The 22,298-nt window shown below is 43.4% G+C and overlaps 1 protein-coding gene across 3 annotated transcripts; it reads left to right on the top strand.

Moving 5' to 3' along the window:
- Positions 1-316: 316 nt before the first annotated feature.
- On the top strand, positions 317-7,304 carry LOC139392364 (germ cell-specific gene 1-like protein). 3 transcript variants are annotated; one of them, XM_071140300.1, is made up of 8 exons: positions 317-598; positions 2,686-2,912; positions 3,076-3,802; positions 4,365-4,559; positions 5,542-5,589; positions 5,817-5,975; positions 6,156-6,267; positions 6,546-7,304. In XM_071140300.1, exons 3-8 carry the CDS (start codon positions 3,607-3,609, stop codon positions 6,928-6,930), a joined length of 1,095 nt encoding a protein of 364 aa, XP_070996401.1. In that variant the 5' UTR covers positions 317-598; positions 2,686-2,912; positions 3,076-3,606; the 3' UTR covers positions 6,931-7,304. The 3 variants fall into 3 exon arrangements, with proteins under 3 accessions (XP_070996401.1, XP_070996402.1, XP_070996400.1); XM_071140301.1 differs by lacking the exons at positions 317-598; positions 2,686-2,912 and adding an exon at positions 633-748 and having other exon boundaries at positions 3,283-3,802; XM_071140299.1 differs by lacking the exon at positions 317-598 and adding an exon at positions 633-748 and having other exon boundaries at positions 2,686-3,802.
- The last annotated feature ends 14,994 nt before the right edge of the window (positions 7,305-22,298 follow it).

The raw sequence follows: 22,298 nt of genomic DNA, 5'->3' as shown, positions 1-22,298 counted from the left end.
AAAGTGATTTGTGGACATCATTTGAGGAACAGCTGTTTGAAGGGGAGTGATCTAAACGGAGATTGCTGGGTCGAAGGGAGATTGGGTGGATCAGTGTTGAGTGTACTACATAACTTGAACACTCCAAATGACGGGATGAAAGCGAGCGGGTGAGCGGCGCACATACTGTACATTCTCTAATTCCACTCCTCATTCAGAGTATGGCATGACCTTTGGAAAGCGGGGCGGTGACTCGTCATCCGGGTCAAGATGGGGATTCCCCGGAGGCGAACAGATAAACAGCATAGAACAACGCATGACCCTTAATCATTATGTTGTGAACTACAAAGTAGAATCATGGATTTGCTTAAAGTGGAGCGTAAGAAATTGTGGGAGAGAGAGCGAGAGAATGTGACGATGGATGATAGATAGATATAGGGAGCAAAGGGAGAGAAAGTAACAGATGGGTTTGTGAGGATTAAGTGAAATCTGGGTGGGTTTGTGATAGAAACTCACCCAAGAAAGGCAGAAGCGTGAGGAAGAGAGGGAGAGAGAGTGAGAAAAGGTGAAGAAAGTTAATCTGGTAGAGGACAGTCGATGTCTCTGAAGGCCTTATATGGTATGTTTTTTTTCTTCTTTAATTTAAGTTTTTTTTCTTCATTCACAAACATCCGTTCGGTAACTTTCATGCATGTCTTGTACAACCGTATGGGGGGACAAGGACTCAATGGAAAGCCCGGCGATATGCAGCACAGAGAAAATACAACCGGTATGGCCATTTGAACTCAAATCTAAGCACAGCTATTACAGGAAATGAAACTGCGTGTGTGATTGTGTGGCTGTGTCATATTTAATCATATTGCTGGACAATGGGGATAGGAGATTTCCTTTGGTTTACGCATTAAATTGATGCGGTTCCTAGACTGCTGCAAATATTTTCCGGTTTCGAGTCAAGTATAAAAAAAATGTTTTGCCGGAGTATCTGGAGTTAATATGGATGAGACTCTTAGGAAGGAGATATTGATTGACAGTTTGCAACAAACGTTTTGTTGAAACGCTTACAGATTTGGAAAATTAAGAGCTTGTAATTTAATACTTTTGGGAGAAATGTTTGAAGGTTATTCTAATTGTTGAAATATTTTGGTGTCGTGATGGGATAAATTAAATACCTGAGTCTGATTAACTCCTGTTTTTACTGTAATTAAGGAATAATCTCTGTCATTATTTTGTGCCGCAATTGACAACCCAATCTGGCAACAACACAGCTTTACTCTCTTCGGAAAAAGGGTTCCAAAAAGGTTATTTGGCTGTGGTCTTTTTATGACATTTTTACATGTAACATATGCTCTTATTCAGAGTCCAGGGTTCTACATGGAACCCAAAAGGGTTCTACCTGGAACCAAAATGGGTTCTCCTATGGGAACAGCCGAATGACCATTTTAGGTTATAGATGGCACCTTTTTTTCAAAGAGTGTATAGTGGTAATTGATGCAGATGTCGCCAGATTAAATAGAATACACAAACATCTGTGATTCTGCTATCTTTGTCAGATTATGTAAAATAGCAAAGGCCATATCAACACAGATGAATTAATATTTCAATGATTATTCCCTAAAGCAAGGTTCGCGGACGGAATTTGTCCCCCCAAGTTTTCTGAGCAAAAAAATCAAATAACATAGTTTTTTTGTTTCATTGTAGAACATTAAATACAGTAAAAACACCAGGAAATAAGATCCAAGTGATTTTTAAATAAGAAATCTGTTCACAAGTATTCCCACGCATAATAGAGAAACATGTGATGGCAAGCAAGGTTGAAATGATTGCTTTATGCAAGTATTATACTGTATCTGTTTGGGCTTTTTGCGGTCAATTTGCAGTCTACAAATTATTTGTAATTGTGTTCCGGACCCCTGACCATCCGCTCAAGAACAAATCAGCCCGCGGCTGAGTCTAGTTGATGATCCCTGCGCTAAAGTATCCAATAATCAATCATTCATGGAGTCAAGACAGACCTCAGAGGTGCGTTTAGTTCGCTTGAACGTTTGCTACGTTGCTGAACGGTTTGTTCGGAACAACACGCTTCCCCAAAACGTTATTGAACAAAGTTTGAGTTATGTTTGCTCCTGTTTGGTGGGTGTGGTTTGAAGCAATGTGTGACGTGTTTAAATGGCAGTGGCCATGCTGACTGCATTCACCATCTCCCAACCAATCCTTGTTTTTAAACTGGTCGTTCAGTAGCCTTTTCTGTTCAATTGAACGTTCCAGAACGTAAATCGTACTGAACGCAGCCCAGACCAGTACACCAAACCATCCGCATAGTGTGATGATGCAGAAGATTGTGATTATGAAGATTGTGACAATGATAAAGATTGTGATGACAGGTTATGATGACAATTATGACGATGATAGGATGACGATTGTGTGGATTGTGATGCAAAAGATTGTGATGATGATAAAGATTGTTGTGACGATGAAATGATGATGATGATGGTCTGTTTACGTAATCCACATAGTCCAATGTATATACAATATGTAATCTCAAATTTTGCTGACTATATGGATTACATTGTTGTCTAAGCCTATTGCCATGTGATATGAAATGTTTATACATAAAGGAGATTACATCAAGAACAGTGCTTTCTGTAGATTGTGTCCCCTTAATTACTCCTCCCGGTACTAATCCAAATTATTTGTCTTGCTCTATAGGTGGTTGGACAGACGTTACGAGTGTGGGATTAAACAGATTGATTTTGTACAGGGAGATTAACACAGATTAATGAGGATTACGGGTCTACAGAGAGGTAGACAAATCATTATATCAAATCACAATCTTCCTGAGAAAGCCGAGATGCACGGGAAGAACAGAATGTTTCCCGAGAAAAAGAAAGGAGACAGGAGAAAATAATTAGTGGTTCTATAAAACGTGGTAAAATGTACGTATTTATCTTCCAGGACCCAACTGCATACCAACGAACACATAATAAATCCATGTCATATACTGGAAATATGGGATGTAGCATATGGATGTAAAATGTAAGAAATTAATTATATATTTTTTTCTTCCCAAATCAAATGCTCTCTGCCTGATTGCCTCAGTTCAATGACTGCTTTGATTTGCAAATGATTCAAGTTGTTATTGCGGGACCACAGCTGGATCAGCGTGTAAAGTGTGGAGGAATATCGAAAGGACTAATTGAAGGTGACAGAGGCTAGCTAGCCCTCATCCAATCCATCTGGCTTGGTGAATAAATCCTCCGCTCTATTGCCCTCTTCTACTTCTTCCATCCCATAATTTTCTCACAGTTTCCTAATCCCACTCTGCCATACCATCCCTTTGTCAATCCCCCTTTCTCTACTCTATATCGCTCCATTCCATTTCCCTCATTCTGCCTTGTCATTGAGTCCCCCCACCAGTTCCCTCATCGTCATCACTCTAGCTGATCTCTCATCTGTCATCCCTGTACCCGTTCTCTAACCAGCCCCCATCACCCTGTTTCACCATCATTCGTCTCAAGCTCCTCTTGAGACACCCCGTCTCTCCCCCGACCTCTCTCCCACCTCTGTCTCTCCATCGGAGGGCCACTTTTTCTCTTAGCAGTGGCTCCTGTCCCACACCCATAAGCCACCATGCTGGAGAACATGTCACGATGCAACCGCTCCCTGCTCTCCTTGTCCCTGACCTCACTGGCCCTGGCATTGTCCATCCTGGCCTTCTGCACCTCGTACTGGTGCGAGGGGACCCACAAGGTTGCCAAGCCCCTCTGCCTCTCCCCGGTCAAGTTGAAGAACTGCGGCCAGAACAACAGCCAGCCCTACACCACAGGTAGGGAAATAATTAACCTATTCACCTGTGCAAGAATGAATGTGGAGCCCGGTACCTAAATAATGATTTGTTTCCCTTGCTTTGTACTTGTTGAACCAACCCCTGAACATGAATCATGACACTGAGAATTGTTGCTTTTCAGAGAAGGCACACAAAGGTTTGTTGACAAAGCCCAATGTATGTAATCTCAAAGTTAGTTGAATATGTGGATTACATTGTTGTCTTAAGTCTATTGCCATGGAATATGCAATTTTCTACATAAGGTAGATTATGTAAAAAACAGATTTCATACGGATTTTGCTGTAGATTGTTGCCCCTTCATTCCGTTGACACCAGGGGGTGGTTTATGGACTCATGGGCACTTTTGATCTCTGTCCCTGAAGAATATTCAATTATGGTCTTGAAATGCCTTTGAGAAAAATGGTTTGAAGATGTGTGTTTCTGGAGTTAATTGTAGAGAAAAATTACAGTAGTACGGTGTGTAGACTAGATGCATATATTTTGCCTAAAACTGTCTAACCGTTCCTGTCCCAATGACCCTCTTACCCTCTCTTTTCCTCAGAGACTCCCACTCTGGACCCTAAGAAGCCGTCAAACAGCATCACCTTGTCGCCCCTGGAAAAGGAAGAGCAGGCGAGGCTTCAGAAAAAGGCCCTCGCCAACGCAGTGCACTACATCTGGGAGACAGGCGAGGATAAGTACATGCTGCGCTACTTCCACACAGGTTTCTGGTTGTCCTGCGAGGCACACAACGAGGGTGAGCATTGGGTCTTTATCCAGGCCATTGTTTAAGTATGCTTTACCTTTTATAGAAAGGGGGGTTAAGTAGCCTTCATCCCAAGAACCTAATGATGCCTGGTTCTTGCACTGTAAGATCCAATCTCTTCAATGAATGTACTTGCTATGACTGTGATATGTGGTTGTCTCACCTAGCTATAATGAATGCATTAAGTCGCTCTGGATAAGATCATCTCCTAAATGACTAAAATGTAAATTAATCTCTAGCCTTAGCCAGTAATTGCTTGACACGGAGAACTTAATTGGAAAAGTGAATAAAACAGGAGACGGCTCTTGTTTTAGGCTGTTGATCTACAGAACCTTGATTGAGTGAAGTCTTACAATAGAGTCGGACCTAGGACATTGACTTGTGGAACCCCAATAATGACTGGACACTAGTTACTAGAATTCACTATAATGTTGATATATCTATCAGCAATTACCATTGTATCTTTGAATGTGGCTGTTTTGCTGTTCCACTGTCAATCTATCTCTGCAAGACTGGTTGCTTTAACACCATACGCATTCCCTGATCTGGGATAGTCCCTAATCAACCAAGGCTATTTAGAAGTAAATCATCACAAGCGGGTGCTCTGTTAATAATTGAATCATCTTTAATGTTGGCAATGTAAGCTTGAGTCAGTGAAGGAAAACTCAAAGTAATGTCTTTGCATGTCGCCTTAGGACTAATTTGCAAAATCACTGTAGAGAGGGGAGAGTTAGAGCTTTTGTCTTGACCCTAGATAGAGAACATCTGGTGGATTATTCTACTCCAGAAAGTGTCCCCCTCCGATTACCCATGCCAATTGGAGCACTATTTTAAAATCTCACAACAGACACTCAAGGGATCTAAATTAAATCAGTATGTCAATTTCCTTGACAAGGCCCTAAAAAATACAGTACAAGTGAATATACTGACTTAAGTTGTATTTGTTGCTAATCACATTGTATTTGTCTTACAGAGGAGAAATGCCGGAGCTTCATTGAATTGACTCCAGGAGAGACACAAGGTTTGTGCTCATTGAAAGTAGATATAGGTGAAGCTAATACGTCGCCATTTAAATTGCGGGTCGTCAAGTCAAATAAGCACTGTATGCCAACGTTTTCTCGCTCTACCTCTCTCCAATCTTAATTTTCCCTCTCTCTTTCTATCGCTCTCATCCTCAATCTATTTCTCACTCACTCACTCACTCACTCACTCACTCACTCACTCACTCACTCACTCACTCACTCACAGGGGTGCTGTGGCTGTCAGTAGTATCAGAGTTTGCGTACATAGGCCTGTTGGCCATGGGCTTTCTCCTCATGTGGGTGGAGGTGCTGTGTCTCTGTGCCCATAAGGAGATGTACGCTCTCAAGATCAACGCCTTTGCCGCAATATGCACTGTCCTTTCAGGTGAGACGGCCACGACGAGCGGACATGTCTCTTATCACCACAATGATCTATACCAAGGCTTTTAAGCATTCTGTAGAAATATTCACAAGGTAAAGCATTGATTATTCGATGTTGGTCAAATAAATTAAGAGATTGTCAGAAAATAAATCATTCTTCCTTCCCCCTTTCTCGCTCTCTCAGGTCTGATGGGGATGGTGGCTCATATGATGTACACCACAGTGTTCCAGATGACTGTGAGCATTGGGCCAAAAGATTGGAGACCACAGACCTGGGACTACGGCTGGTCATTTGTGTAAGTATTCCCTTCGGCATAGTTCACCCAAATTTACAAAATTGCAATATAATACAATATACAAACAAACAATATAATAATACAAAAAAGTGAGCATACAGTATAGCACAGTATTTGTATTGCTTATTTTATACTGTGTTTTTTGCTTATCTTTATCAAGGGATCCATTAATTCTGGACCCGATATCAGCATATTTTAAACTTCTAGGCCATATTTACAGCCTATTCATAACCAATGACCACTACGGACCTACCATCCTTTCTCTCTCTTACCCTCAGTCTAGCCTGGATCTCCTTCAGCTGCTGCATGGCGGCGGCCGTCTTCACCCTCAACTCCTACACCAAGACGCTGATAGAGATGAAGCACCGCACCCGCGTTCGTCTGGAGGAGGCCCGGGCGGCCATCCAGGCCCCCTCGTACGACGAGGTGTTGCAGGCGGCCGGGGGCGCCTGCTCAGTCAGCAGCCTGCTCCAGCACTGCAAGCAGGGGGCGATGATCGACCCCGGTCCGGGGGTTCCAGATCACAGAGAGCTGGTGATGATGGCTGGTGGCTGTGGGACAAAGGGGTGTGAGGACTGCGAGAGAGAGATGGATGAGATTGAGGATGCCCTGGATCGGGAAGAGAGGGAGGAGATGGAGGGAGAGGACTGTGAGAGGTGCTGAGGGAAGGGAGGAGGTAGAGGTTAAAAAGAGGTTCTAGCCACCTGGAACTTATTTTTGTCTTTTATTTTTTACATGTTTTGGATTGAACTGTGAAATGGACTGCTTGATTTCAGTACCTCAACCCCTGGACTGTGCTTGATTTCAGTACCTCAACCCATAAATTAAATCTGAGTAGATAAAGCTCTAAAACCACACACAGAGATTGACATGTATTGTCTGGGAAGAGATCAATCGCTAAGAAATGCCTGGCATTGGCCACATTTAACATATATATTCTATATTATTTTTATTGTATTGATGGTAACCCTGTTATTACTATCCTGATATTGATAGTAACTGTGGTGACATTGTGAATAAAAGTGGTTAAAGTTAAACTGTCTCATGTCAATGACTTAGTATTGGGATTTTCTCTGAGTCTCTGTTGTCATGCCAGTTCTAATTAAACTGGATGAATCCCGGGCCTTGTCGGTTGGGACAACTCTCAATATCACCGGTTGATGTCCAGAAAGAGATGAAGTGATCTTGTAGTTAAACAGTGATGCAAAGATGACATAAAAATACAGGGAGCTTCGGAAGTTAACAGATGCTTGACAGAAGATTATGTCAATAATCTCCCCAGTCAGAGGAACAAGAGCAGAGAGTGAGAGTGGGGCTAGGGAAGGATGGATTGATGTGTGTGACAGTCATCTCTAAGTCTGTAGGGATATTCATATATACACACAAAAGGACACCACCTTCAATTAGTGGATTTGGCTATTTCAGTCCCACCTGTTGCTGACAGGTGTATAAAATTGAGCACACAGCCATGCAATCTCCATATTCAAATATTGGCAGTAGAACGGCCTTACTGAGGAGCTCAGAGACTTTCAACATGGCACCGTCATAGGATGCCAGCTTTCCAACAAGTCAATTCGTCAAATTGCTGCCCCAGTCAAATGTAAGTGGTGTTTTTGTGAAGTAGAAACATCTAGGAGCACCAGTGGTAGGCCGCACAAGTATACAGAATGGGACCAGCGAGTGTTTGAAGCATGCAGCGCGTATATAATTATCTGTCCTCAGTTTCAATACTCACTACCAAGTTCCAAACTGCCTCTGGAAGCAACGTCAGCACAATAACTGTTCCGTCAGGAGCTTCATTAAATGGGTTTCCATGGCTGAGCAGCTGCACACAAGTCCCGCACCTCAGACTCCTGGAGCAGGCCAGCCACCACCGGCCTGAGGAGAGACATGGAACGAGGGGTTAATATGGTAATCGGGGGGAAGCCGTAACCTGTAACATACCTCGTTCACTCTCCTCAGGACTTTGAATGGCCCCACAAACCTCTGGCTCAGCTTCCGGCAGGGCAGGCGGCGGGGCAGGTTTCGGGTCGAGAGCCAGACCCTGTCCCCTGGTGCGAACACCAGGGCCTCACTGCGGTGACGGTCCGCGCTGCGCCAGAAGGCCAGCTGGAGGTGACCATGGGCGGCCTCCCAGGTCTCCTCTGTGCGTCTGAACCACTCGTCCGCCGCAGGAGCCTCGGTCTGACTCCGATGCCACGGTGCCAGAATCGGCTGGTACCCCAATACACACTGAAAGGGGGATAGGTTAGTGGAGGAGTGGCGGAGCGAGTTCTGCGCCATCTCTGCCCAGGGCGCGAACGCCGCCACTCCCCCGGCCGGTCCTGGCAATAGGACCGTAGAAACCTGCCCACCTCCTGGTTCACTCTCTCCACCTGCACATTACTCTCGGGATGGATACCCGAGGTAAGACTGATCGAGAACCCCAAACGTTCCATGAACGCCCTCCAGACTCTCGAAGTGAACTGGGGACCCCGATCAGGCACTATATCCTCAGGCACCCCGTAGTGCCGTAAGACGTGTGTAAACAGGGACTCCGCAGTTTGTAGGGCCGTAGGGAGACCGGGCAGAGGGAGGAGACAACAGGACTTAGAGAAACGATCCACAACAACCAAGATCGTGGTGTTTCCCTGTGAGGGAGGAAGATCCATTATAAAATCTACCGACAGGTGTGACCAAGGCCGTTGTGGAACAGGTAAGGAATGTAGCTTACCTCTGGGCAGGTGTCTAGGAGCCTTACACTGGGCGCACACCGAGCAGGAGGAAACATAGACCCTCACGTCCCGAGCCAAGGTGGGCCACCAGTACTTCCCAGACAGACAGCGCACCGTCCGACCGATCCCCGGATGACCAGAGGAGGGTGATGTGTGGGCCCAATAGATCAACTGGTCACGGACAGCAGTCGGAACGTACCAAAGTCCGACGGGACACTGGAGTGGAGCGGCTTCAGTACGCAACGCCCGCTCATTGTCCGTGTCAAGCTCCCACACGACCGGCGCTACAGGCTTGAGGCCGGGAGAATGGGAGTTTGATCCATGGGCCGCTCCTCTGTGTCATACAGCTGGGACAATGCGTCTGCCTTAACATTCTGGAAACCTGGTCTGTAGGACAGGGTAAACACAAAACGGGTAACGAACATGGCCCACCTTGCCTGACGAGGATTTAGTCTCGGATGTACTCCAGGTTGCGGTGGTCAGTCCAGAAGAGGAAAGGGTGTTTAGGCCCCTCAAGCCAATGTCTCCACGCCTTCAAAGCCTTAACCACAGCCAACAGCTCCCGGTCCCCCACATCATAGTTCCGCTTCGCCGGGCTTAGCTTCTTCGAGAAGAAAGCACAGGGGCGGAGCTTCGGTGGCGTGCTCAAGCGCTGAGAGAGCACGGCTCCGATCCCAGCCTCTGACGCGTCCACCTCCACTATGTATGCCAAAGAGGCATCCGGATGGGCCAGCACAGGAGCCGAGGTAAACAGAGCTCTCAGCTACCCAAACGCCCTTTTCTGGCTTAACCGACCACTGCGGACGTACAGGACCCCTCTTCAGCAGTGAGGTAATGGGAGCTACCACCTGGCCAAAACCCAGGATAAATCTCCGGTAGTAATTGACAAACTCTAAAAAGTGCTGCACCTCCTTTACCGTGGTGGGAGTCGGCCAATTACGCCCGTCTGCTATGCGGTCACTCTCCATCTCAACCCCTGATGTGGAAATGCGATACCCTAGGAAGGAGACGGTACTGTTGAAAGAAGAGGCATTTCTCAGCCTTTGCGTACAGGTCATGCTCTAACAGTCGTCCAAGTACCTTGCGCACCAAGGACACATGCTCGTGTAGCGGAGTATATCAGAATGTCATCGATATACACCACTACACCCTGCCCGTGCAGGTCCCTGAAAATCTTGTCTACAAAGGATTGAAAGACTGATGGACCATTCCTCAACCCGTATGGAATGACGAGGTACTCATAATGCCCTGAGGTGGTGCTAAATGCGTCTTCCACCCTCTCAGATATGCACCAGATAGTACGCACTCCTGAGATCCAGTTTAGTGAAGAAGCTCGCCCCATGCATTGACTCAATCGCCGTGGCGATAAGAGGTAGCGGGTAACTGTACCTCACCGTGATTTGAATAAGACCTCTATAGTCAATGCACGGGCGCAGTCCTCCATCCTTCTTCTTCACAAAAAATTAACTCGAGGAGGCGGGTGATGTGGAGGACCGAATGTACCCCTGACACAGGGATTCGGAGACATATGTCTCCATAGCCACCGTCTCTGCTTGCGACAGAGGATACACGTGACTCCTGGGAAGTGCAGCGTCTACCAGGAGATTTGTCGCACAATCCCCCCGTCGATGGGGGGGTAAGTGAGTCGCTTTCTTCTTACAGAAGGCGAGAGCCAAACCGGCATATTCTGGGGGAATGCGCATGGTGGAGACCTGGTCTGGACTTTCCACCGTGGTAGCACCAACAGAAACCCCTACACACCTCCCCGAGCACTCTCGCGACCACCCCATGAGAGCCCTCTGTTGCCAGGAAAGGGTGAGTTATGACGAGCCAACCAGGGAAGGCCTAGTACCACTGGAAACACAGGAGAGTCAATGAGAAAGAGACTGATTCTCTCATCGTGAACCCCCTGCGTCTCCATGGCCAGGGAGATGGTGGCCTCCCTGATTAGCCCGGACCCTAAGGGTCGACTATCCAGAGCGTGCACCGGAAAAGGTCTATCCACAGGAATAATGGGGATCCCTAAACTACGTGCAAATCGCTCTGTCAATAAAACTCCCAGCTGCTCCTGGCCCCTCCTCCAGCCTCCCTATGTGCAGCCCCTCCCAACTCCATGGGCTCCGGAGCGGGAGTGCTGGGAGATGGAACCAACAGAGCCCCCTCATGACGTCCACGGATGACCCACAAGTTATCCAACCGGATGGACATATCCACCAGTTGGTCGAAGGTGGTGGTGGCATCCCTGCAGGTCAACTCCTGTCGGGCGTCCTCACGTAAGCTGCATCGATAGTGGTCGATGAGGGCCCTGTCGCTCCATCCTGCTCCGGCGGCCAAGGTCCAGAACTCCAGTGCGAAATCCTGTGCGCTCCTCGTCCCCTGCCTCAAATGGAAGAGTCGTTCACCCGCCGCTCTACCTTCTGGCGGATGGTCAAAGACGGCTCAGAAACGGCGGGTAAACTCCTTGAAGTGGTCCAACGCCACGTCTCCCTCTCCCACATGGCGTTTGCCCCCTCCAGAGCTCTCGCCGAGAGGCATGAGACGAGGGTGGATACTCTCTCCCTTCCTGAGGGAGCTGGGTGAACAGTGGCCAGGTATAAGTCCAGTTGTGAAAGGAACCCCTGGCACTGTGCGGCTGTCCCATCATACTCCCTGGGAAGGGAGAGCGTATTCCACTGGAGCTGGGTCCGGACGGGACGGGTAGAGATAACCCCGGTGGAGCTGGACGAGGCGCTGGAGAGACTTCCTGTCTCTCCCAGCGGACCATTGTCTGGACAATGCGATCCAACATGGCACCGAGATGATGTATCATAGCCGCGTGTTCCTTGACGCATTCCTCAACTCCTCTGACCGGGGTACCTGCTCCTGCTGACTCCATGGTAGGTGTAGGATTCTGTTAGGCGTGTGTATCGGAGGCGAAGTGAGGTACAGGAGAGCAGAGTGTAGTGAACAAGCGCACTTTATTCCGGTCAACATGAACGCACAAAAATAACATAAATTGTGCCCAAAACACGGAACACAGACCAAAGCATAGTGCGTAGAAATATCCACAATATACAAAACACGTAACAACAAACAATCCTACACAAAGACATGATGGGGAACAGAGGAATAAATACATATGAGTTGATTGGGGAATGAAAACCAGGTGTGCAGGGAACAAGACAAAACAAATGGATACATGAAAAATAGAGCGGCGATGGCTAGAAAGCCGGTGATGTCGACCGAACAAGGAGAGGAGCCGACTTCGGCGGAAGTCGTGACACTTTCCAAGCCAGTTGGAAGACTTCCAGTTTGGTGTGGCGCCATTTCCGTTCCAATTTTCTGGAAGCTTGCTTCAGAGCTCGGGTATTTTCTGTATACCAGGGAGCTAGTTTCTTATGACAAATGTTTTTAGGGGTGCAACTGCAACTAGGGTCTTGTGCAAAGTTAAATTGAGTTCCTCAGTTAGGTGGTTAACTGGTTTTTGTCCTCTGACTTCCTTGGGTAGGCAGAGGGAGTCTGGAAGGGCATCAAGGAATCTTTGGGTTGTCTGAGAATTTACAGCATGACTTTTGATGCTCCTTGGTTGGGGTCTGAGCAGATTATTTGTTGCGTTTGCAAACGTAATAAAATGGTGGTCCGATAGTCCAAGATTATGAGAAAAAATATTAAGATCCACAACATTTATTCCATGGGACAAAACTAGGTCCAGAGTATGACTGTGACAGTGAGTAGGTCCGGAGACATGTTGGTCAAAACCCACTGAGTCGATGATGGCTCCGAAAGCCTTTTGGAGTGGGTCTGTGGACTTTTCTATGTGAATATTAAAGTCACAAAAAATGTGAATATTATCTGCTATGACTGCAAGGTCCGATAGGAATTCTGGAAATATTTGATGCAGTTGTGAGTAATGTAACCTGTGTATCACCTTAAACTGAACAAGGAATGAGAAGTTCAACGAGTAGGTGTCCACATACTTTGGCCATGTAGTGTATGTAGTAAATTACAGAGAATGTAAATAAAAACAGAAGGATAGGAATTATGCAACAGTAGCCTATATGATCAGTAAGTAATGTAAGTAGTATGACAATACTGTACGGAATGTATTTGGCAAGAGTTTATATGTTGTATGGATAGATTTTAAATGTAATATTGACATTTCCAATCAGAAAATTGCAATTTATTTTAATCATGTATCAACGGTTAAAATAACTTTTCTTTAAGTGAAATGCTTTATCTCACAATAATTATTTAGAATCAAAACTGAAAACAAATTATTTACAAAAACAGAGGGGGGAAACACAAATAACACAATCAAACACAAAGTCAAATAATAATCTGATAGACAGATTTGATTTTGCCTTCCCATACACCCCAGCTTTCTAAGAACTGTTAAAGAGAAATTTTTATCTAATGAAGCTTGAAGCTAATGGAATATAAAGTTCATGACATATCTTTCATAAAGTCAATATCTTATCAAAAGAAAAGTTTTGCACATTAAAAGAGTGAGACTTTAAATGCTAGAACCATGCTCCAACAGACAGAGAAAACACTAGTTCAGCAATACTTTCAGTCGAAGCGTTTGCACTTCTATAAAGTTTTAGAGGGTAATATTAAGTCAAAGAAACAAATTGAAAAGCACAATAATCCTTATCCTTCAATAACAGTGGCAAATTCTGAGTAAAGTAGTTTCAACAAGTTTGACCAAGTTTCTTTCTACTTTAAAAAGAGAAGAGATTTTCTGAGGTAAATGTCATAAAGACTTGTATCGTTGTTGGCATTGTGTGAGTCTACAGTATTTAACCCTTGACCTTCATATTAGATTTTGTCTGTTGGTGTCAGGACCCATGTCTTTACAAGTTAAATTTGAAACACATTCTCTAAAACGTCCTAAAACATTATCCTATGATTGCACTACCTTTGTTATTATTGCTTCATTGATACACATTTCAAAAAATGTAACAAATGATTTGGTATTAAGTATTATCAACAGATTACTCATTGCTTGCTTTAATTTCCTAAACCCCTCAAATCTTTCAGAAGTGAAATATCAAGTCCAAAATTTATATAGCTATTAATCATTTTTTTTATTTTTTTATTCAAACAATACAACACAAAACATGCACACACAAAAGACAACATACAGACGCACACAAACATCAACAACATCTGTTCTCACTCCTATCTCCAGTGCCTGCACTACTCTCCGACACATGTCCTCAAATTGCACCATTTTGTTCCTCTCCGTCGCCCATGCTCAATATTTAGAAAATCAAGCATATGATTTTGCATTGTCTTAAAGATGGAGGATTGGTTGATTTCCAGTATAAGTATACGTTTTTTCAAGATAATTGACGAGAAGAGTATCGTCTAACCCATCGGTTACATTGTAATACTTCTGACAGACAACCTTCTAAATTTGTGCAAGACTAGTATACAGTACACACTGATTGCACAAAAACACTATGAACACCTGCTCTTTCCATGACATAGACTGACCAGGTGAAAGCAATGATCCCTTATTGATGTCACTTGTTAAATCCACTTCAATCAGTGTAGATGAAGGGGAGGAGACAGGTTAAAGAAGGATTTTTAAGCCTTGAGGCTTGGATTGTGTATGTGTGCCATTCAGAAGGTGAATGGGCAAGACAAAATATTAAAGACCTTTGAATGGGGTATGGTAGTAGGTACCAGGCACAACAGTTTGAATCAAGAACTGCAACACTGCTGGGTTTTTCAAGTTTAACAGTTTCCCGTCTGTATCAAGAACGGTCCACCAATCAAAGGACATCCAGCTAAATTGACACAACTGTGGGAAGCATTGGAGCCAACATGGGCCAGCATCCCTATGGAATGCTTTCGCCACCTTGTAGAGTCCTTGTAAAGTCCCAACGAATTGAGGCTGTTCTGAGGGCAAAAGGGAGGAGGGTGCAACTCAATATCCGGAAGGTGTTCTTAATGGTTGTACACTCAGTGTATAGTATAAAGTATACACTTCAGTATGTGGCAATTGCACAATAAATCATGTACATCATAACATAAGTCAGTGAGTGTTACATTGACTTGGACATGTACATGTTCATATTTTCTTATAGATGTCCTTCAAATCTCTTTCTGGTCCACAATGCACTTTAGAATCAGACCTGGGTTCAAATAGTATGTTTTCACAATCAAGCACAGCTAAAGTATTTGAAGAAGAAAAAAATACTATTTGAACCCAGGTCTGATCAATTCTTGACATTAGACTGGGATTAAAACAAAATACTTCCTGCGGTATGATTGAGGATAGCGGTAGGGATTGTGGAATGTAGGAGCCTGAACCCAGATCTGTTTGTGCTGTCTTGCCAACTCCTATTGTCAACGCCTATGGTCTTATGGTCAAACAGATCTGGGACCAAGCTAGGAATGTAGACCGGAGGCAACCGAATTTATTAGCAGAATTTATTAGCATACTGAATGAGGCGAAGCGCATCCTCATCACACCCATGATGAACTCTCCTTCTGTAACTCGCTCTGAGGTGGGGAGAGAGAGCAAGAGAAAGAAACAGATAGGAAGCATCATCATCAGGTTTATATTACAGTTACAATGTCAAATCACATTAAACAAGACTTGATTATTCTCACCATTGTCTTTTTTTCTCTCTAAGAATGTCCAGAGTTTGTTGGCCCTCTTCTCCGGTGTGTTATCATTGTTGGGAAGCTCAGCCTGTGTTAAGGAATTATCTTGAAAATAGCCTGTTGGATACACAAGGGGCATAGTTTATAATCAGTCAAATATCAGGGAGGGACTAAATATGGTATAGCTTTTGCTCCATACAATTTTGAATAGATTACCACACTGTTTATTGTGACCAGTATAAACATTATAATAACAAATCCATCGCAGATCAACGACTGGACTGCCTATCACACACCCCCCCCATTTCGCGCTTCAACACCCTGAAGAACGATACCGGTGTTTTATTTTTGGTAGCGCGATGGCTAGCAACAATGACAGCATTTTGTAAACATGTTTTTAATGCATATGACCATGGGAATATCAGAGCTGTGTCCATGGTAATCTCGTAAAAAATTCATTTAGACCTGGTGTTTATTTGAAACAGTTTTTTTGTTTGTTGCTGAAATGGGTGCCGATGCCCAGTTATTAAAATGGACAGGCATCTATTCTATTTACTGACAAACATGTGAAACAAATCGTGCCGACTACGTCAAAAAACATGGAACCATTTAATCCACATTCACTTTTGGAATTACGCTCAATACAAGCGGCTTGTTGTTGTAAAGTGTTTGTGAAAGGATGCCATGGAAATTCTCTCACCCTACATCAACTATAAACACCAGATCACTGCAGTGAGAACATATCCTTAGAACATCCCAATCTTGTTCTTTTTAATCTTCTCACAAAACCATATCCCAGGCCTGATTAAGTTTATATGGGAACATTTTAAACGAGAGATTACTGTGGAACATTGATGGTTGTACTTTGAAACAATCAAGTTGTAATCTTTACAGGTAAGGATAAAGAATACGTATCGCTCCGAAGCGTTGTCAAAAACGCATTCTTCAAAAACGCATTCAGGTAAGGATAAATAATACGTATCGCTCCGAAGCGTTGTCAAAAACGCATTATTTCCTGAACAATGTAAATGTATGAAATAATCATATACCATTAACATGAACATTTTCAGACAGGGAAAATATGTTGGTTTCGAGGGATTTCAAATGTTAGTATCTACCATTTATAAATATGCTTCCCATCTGAGCCTTAGTTTGGATTAAATCTCATTGTGTTCCCATGGCTTGTAAGCAATCAAAATGACATTTTGGAGAGAAGAATGGTGGTACAAAAACCACTAAATCACATGTCAACTGTAAACATGGAGCTTAAAGAAGATTAGAGCCTAAGGACTGGTGCCAACTGGAAAATCAGCAGCAGCTTGTTCTCATTTACAGTTCACACAGACTTGGTTTGTTGAGAAGGATTTAGGCTTTTTTTAATATACAGTACCAGTGAAAGGTTTGGTCACACCTACTCATTCAAGGGTTTTTCTTTATTTTTACTATTTTCTACATTGTAGAATAACAGTGAAGACATCAAAACTATGAAATAACACATATGAAATCGTGCAGTAAAAAGTGTTACAAATCAAAATATATTTTACATTTTAGATTCTTCAAAATAGCCACCCTTTGCCTTGATGACATCTCATCCCAAACCATCTCAACTCGGTTGAGGTTGGATGATTGTGGAAGCCAAATAGTCAAATAGCCCTTACACAGCCTGGAGGTGTGTTGGGTCATTGTCCTGTTGAAAAACAAATTGTAGTCCCACTAAGTGCAAAACCAATCAAGTCTCTTCTTATTATTGGTGTCGTTTAGTAGTGGTTTCTTTGCAGCAATTCGACCATGAAGGCCTGATTCACGCAGTCTCCTCTGAACAGTTGATGTTGCGATGTATCTGTTACTTGAACTCTGTGAAGCATTTATTTGGGCTGCAGTCTGAGGTGCAGTTAACTCTAATGAACTCATCCTCTGCAACAGAGGTAACTCTGGGTCTTACTTTCCTGTGGCGGTCCTCATGAGAGCCAGTTTCATCACAGCGCTTGATGATTTTTGCGACTGCACTTGAAGAAACTTACAAAGTTTGTTACATTTTCCAGATTGACTGACCTTCATGTCTTAAAGTAATGATGGACTCTCAATTCTCTTTGCTTATTTGAGCTGTTCTTGCCATAAAATGGACAGGGCTGTCTTTTGTATACCACCCCTACCTTGTCACAATACAGCTGATTGGCTCGAACACATTAAGAAGGAAAGAAATTCCACAAATGTACTTTTAACAAGGCACACCTGTTAATTGAAATGCATTCCAGGTGACTTCCTCATGAAGCTGTTTGAGAGAATGCTGAGAGTGTGCAAAGCTGTTATCAAGGCAAAGGGTGGCTACTTTGAAGAATCTCAAATATGAAATATATTTTGATTTGTTTAACACTTTTTTGGTTACTACATGATTCCATATGTGTTATTTCATAGTTTCGATGTATTCACTATTATTCTACAATGTAAAAATGGACAAAATAAAGAAAAACCCTGGAATAAGTAGGTGTGTCCAACCTTTTGACTGGTACTGAATGTAAACCACCACTAAACCCAGCAAAATACAGTATGTGGTGTTTACCATTGGTCACATTTACACTGACTGTTCAGATATTGGTTGGCAGTATTGTACGCTTCACAATGATCCCTACAGGGTGGGTAAACTCACTGTCCTTCTTTAGCATATATCCAGCTCGAAGGGCCATATAAGAAATGGTAGGTTTAAAAAAAACATTTTCATTTGGCCTTAAACATTATTCACGATTTTAGTATTCAACATCCTTTGCATGTCTGAACAATTGACACATTTACTTTCAGACAGCATGGGAGATAATCGCACAGTGAGTGTTACGTACATCATGACCTGCAGCCCAGGACACACCGAGATGTGTCTTTAAGTCTTTAAGACACTGTTTATCCCTCCCTCCCTCCCTCCCTCCCTCCTACACACGTTTAGTTTAACCTCAGTACTAGGTCATGTTTAATTGTTTACCGCTCATTAATTCTGGCCTTCCTTGGTATACAACTGGTTACCTAAGTGATGGAGAGCTGACTATGGGTCCGGTGAATACGGTCATGCGCTGCAGTGGAGTGGTATTAGTGCCAGAATGAATCTGCACCGCAGGGACATTGACACTATCGCTGAGGCAAAACAAATTACACCTGCCTCCAGGTCACTATAATGCTACCTGAGTCTCCATAGCAGGACAGAGGCACCAATGCAATTAATTTTGAGATTTTCGGTGTCTAATGGAAAGTCAAGATTTTTTTGATTGAACATTACATTTTTTGGCTTAGTTAGCTCATGTTATAAAGTGTTTAATTATCCTATGGCTGAGAGCCCTTGATATAAGCATCGCCCATTTCTGGGTAAAAGGTTTGTGTGTAGAAATGTCAGAGGATCTGTTCAGGGGACAAGTACTACATCTTAAAAGCTAAAACAGAGCTTGAGGCTTATCCCTCCTCCATACTGCCTGAGACCCTAACCACAGCCCCTCCCCCATCTCTGTACAACCATATGATACTTGATGACCAGAATCAACCTCACACAACCTTAAACCATAACCCCCTCAATGTCAATACAGAGGCTTAGTTTAAGGCTAGTTTGGATTTACTCATACGGTCAGCAGAGAGAAAAGGGGATCCTGCTACACCTGCCGTCTGGGCTAAGTCAATTATACAGGATTGTTAAGGTGCTGAGCCCCAAACACACCCAAATGAACTTCTTATCTGCACATTTTTGTTTCTCCATCAATCCACGTCTACACGTTAACACACACACAATATATTTTATGCAATTGTAACAGTATAGCAGCTTCCGTCCCTCGCCTCGCCCCAACCTGGGCTCGAGCCGGGGACCCTCTGCACACATCAACAGTCACCCTCGAAGCATCGTTACCCATCGCTCCACAAAAGCCGCGGCCTTTGCAGAGCAAGGGGAACCACTAGTTCAAGGTCTCAGAGCGAGTGAAGTCACCGATCGAAACGCTATTAGCGCGCACCACAGCTAACTAGCTAGCCATTTCACATCGGTTACACAATGTCTATGTAATGTCTTAATATGTCCTTATTTTTGTATTGCCCTTTCTTAACAAGTACAAACAACTTTAAACAATTACATTATTTTAAACCTATTGCAATGAGCATTTTATCCCCATACTGTAGACTGCTGTGTAGGTATTGTCTGTAGCTTTACCTTCAACACCATCAGTAAGACTTGTCCGTTGTCAACACTTGAGTTGAATAAGAAAACAACAACAATTGTCTTACAGATATGAGCTGTTTTCACAGATATCAGCTGAGGTTAGTGTAGAGGGGCCATGCAACCATTTCTCAACACATGGTTGGCAGTTTCTAGATAGCCAACTGTAGGTCCGTCTTTTAGGTTTAGGTGCTTTAGTCAGTTGGGATCCCACCTAGAGGATTTGGTCAAACTATGTACAGTAATATAGAAAAAAATGTAATGTCTGCTCACTGTTTCTTTGTTGCCAGGATGTGGTTATTTAATAAACCGTCAAGCTTTATTCAAATCACCTTTGAGGTAAATGACCACGTTGGTTTTATTAAATCATCATGTTAGCTTTATTAAATCACCAGATTTGGGAGCAGCATAACAGTGAACAAAGATTCCTTTGTTGATGTAGATCTTATTTTTGTTGAGCTCCTGTTACTATTTAAGATTTTCATAAACGCCCTCTTTCCATCATGTACACTTAACCGCTATCGAGACAGAGACAGACAGAATAGTAAAGGGTGGTCTGACAACACACAGGTAACCTAGTCTTCTCTACTAATTAGAAAGGGCTAAACGTTCAGGTCCTTGGGTCTCACAGAACTAAGACGAGTTAGTGATGATTGGCCCCTCTGTCTTTTTATATATATTTAAAAAAAGATGAGGTTGAAATGGGTATGGTCTAATTGCCTCAACAACCAGAAACACATACCTAAGTTTAATGAACCAGAAAACCAATAGTTATTTCTAGTTGTTTATCAAAGTTAGCTGGCTAACTAGTTGATCCTGCTTTGTAGTATTGCCCTCTTGAGCGGTCAAGTTGTTATTGATTTGGTTAACCCGTTTTCTCCTTCTCCCTTGGCGCCAAGACATGTGTGTTTACATCAGTCCCCCAATTAACCTGTGAATTAAATCAAACTACTTAAAAGTTCAGATGGCCAGAACACCTACTGACAGAGGCATAGCTCCAGATCCCCTTAAAACAGGATGGCATAGTGCCACTCTTCAGCTATAGTCTAGTCCTCACATTCCACTTTCTCCACACACACCTTATCCATTGTGATCTCCCTGGCCTGATACACATTCACCCCCACTTGTTTTGTCCATCCATTCCTATTTTAAAGAGTGCCCCCCCCCCTCCTGGGCTGGAACTATACTTCTGTTTAAGTGTTTCAACAGCACCCTCAACTCTCTGAGCCAGTAAAGCTGCTGCCCCAAGACCGAATACAATCTAACCTTCGCTCTAAATTGAGGTTTAGGCCTAGTGGGTGGTGGGCCGACCGTGCTAATGAAGGGATCTTTTGATTGACGAAGACACAGAGGGAGGAGAGGTTAAAGTCATGGTTTATGCCAGGACGGAGCGGTGCCAAAGCGATCTAATGGCCATGCCATCCATCTGTCTGTATGTCAGATACATGCCATGATAAATATAGTGAGGAGTATGAAAAGAGCTGGCAATTAGATCACAACAATGGAACATGGAACAAACAAGCCCGGGCAGGACAGGCTATAAAGGCAGGTTAACTCTGCTCCCGGCGGTCCACAGACTGCAGGCTTTTGTTCCAGCTCTTAAATACCGGATTAGACTAATCAGGATCTTCATTTTAGGCCATGATTAAATTGAAGACCATCATTAATTAATTAAATCAGGTGCTGATTCTGAGCTAGAACAAAACTCTGCGCACACTGCGGCTGGCCCTCCTGGACCAGAGTTGCCCTCTTATAGACCACACGTTTAAAAAAAAATCTAAATTTGACAGGACAAATCTATTTTCTCTTCTTCCAGGAGAGCCCATGCCTTCTATTAAGCCTGTTGTGTTTAGTATGATTGTACTAAGTACTTCTTGCCAGGTTTACAGAATATGAGTTGATTGACGGTATCCTCTGAATAAGATAGCATTAAACTTAATTTGAGCCCTCTCAATATAAAGCTAATGATGTTTTGTTTAAGTAGTTAAAAAAGCTCCCATTTGCTCTTATTTGCATATTGAATTGTGATCATACACATCACCTACAAAATAGAGTACAATTATGAATATCTATCTACACAAAGTAGTAGGCACAATAGTCACCATACATACTTGCATTGGTGTATCTCTGCGATGGAATATGCATTGTGTGTATGTATGTAAGTTCTTAAGTGTGTTTAAATGTATGCTGTGTGATTTGGTTGAATAAGAGTGTCAGTCCAAACAGGTCTACTGGTACATGATATACATACTCTCCTTGTGGGGACCTGAGAATAAATCTGTTTGTCTCCATCTACAGTTCACTGTAGAAACTGTCCCAAAATAAGAGCAAAACAAGCTGGAATGGTCAGAGAGACTGAAAATACTGCAACTGCTGGAAGTGTCTTGTAAAGCGCAATGGATCACAGTTTGTGACAAGCAATCAATATTTCAATACCATCTAAATGATTTACATTACTAGTACACCTAGAAACATTTTCAAAATTGAAAGAGTCCGAAGAGGCTGTTCACACAAGGAAACATACATTTGCAAAATAATTA

Source organism: Oncorhynchus clarkii, chromosome 32 (genome assembly GCF_045791955.1).
Source record: "Oncorhynchus clarkii lewisi isolate Uvic-CL-2024 chromosome 32, UVic_Ocla_1.0, whole genome shotgun sequence".
Taxonomy (NCBI): Eukaryota; Metazoa; Chordata; class Actinopteri; order Salmoniformes; family Salmonidae; genus Oncorhynchus; species Oncorhynchus clarkii.
The sequence above is the reverse complement of the archived record's forward strand: the minus strand, read 5'-3'. Positions and strand labels throughout refer to the sequence as shown.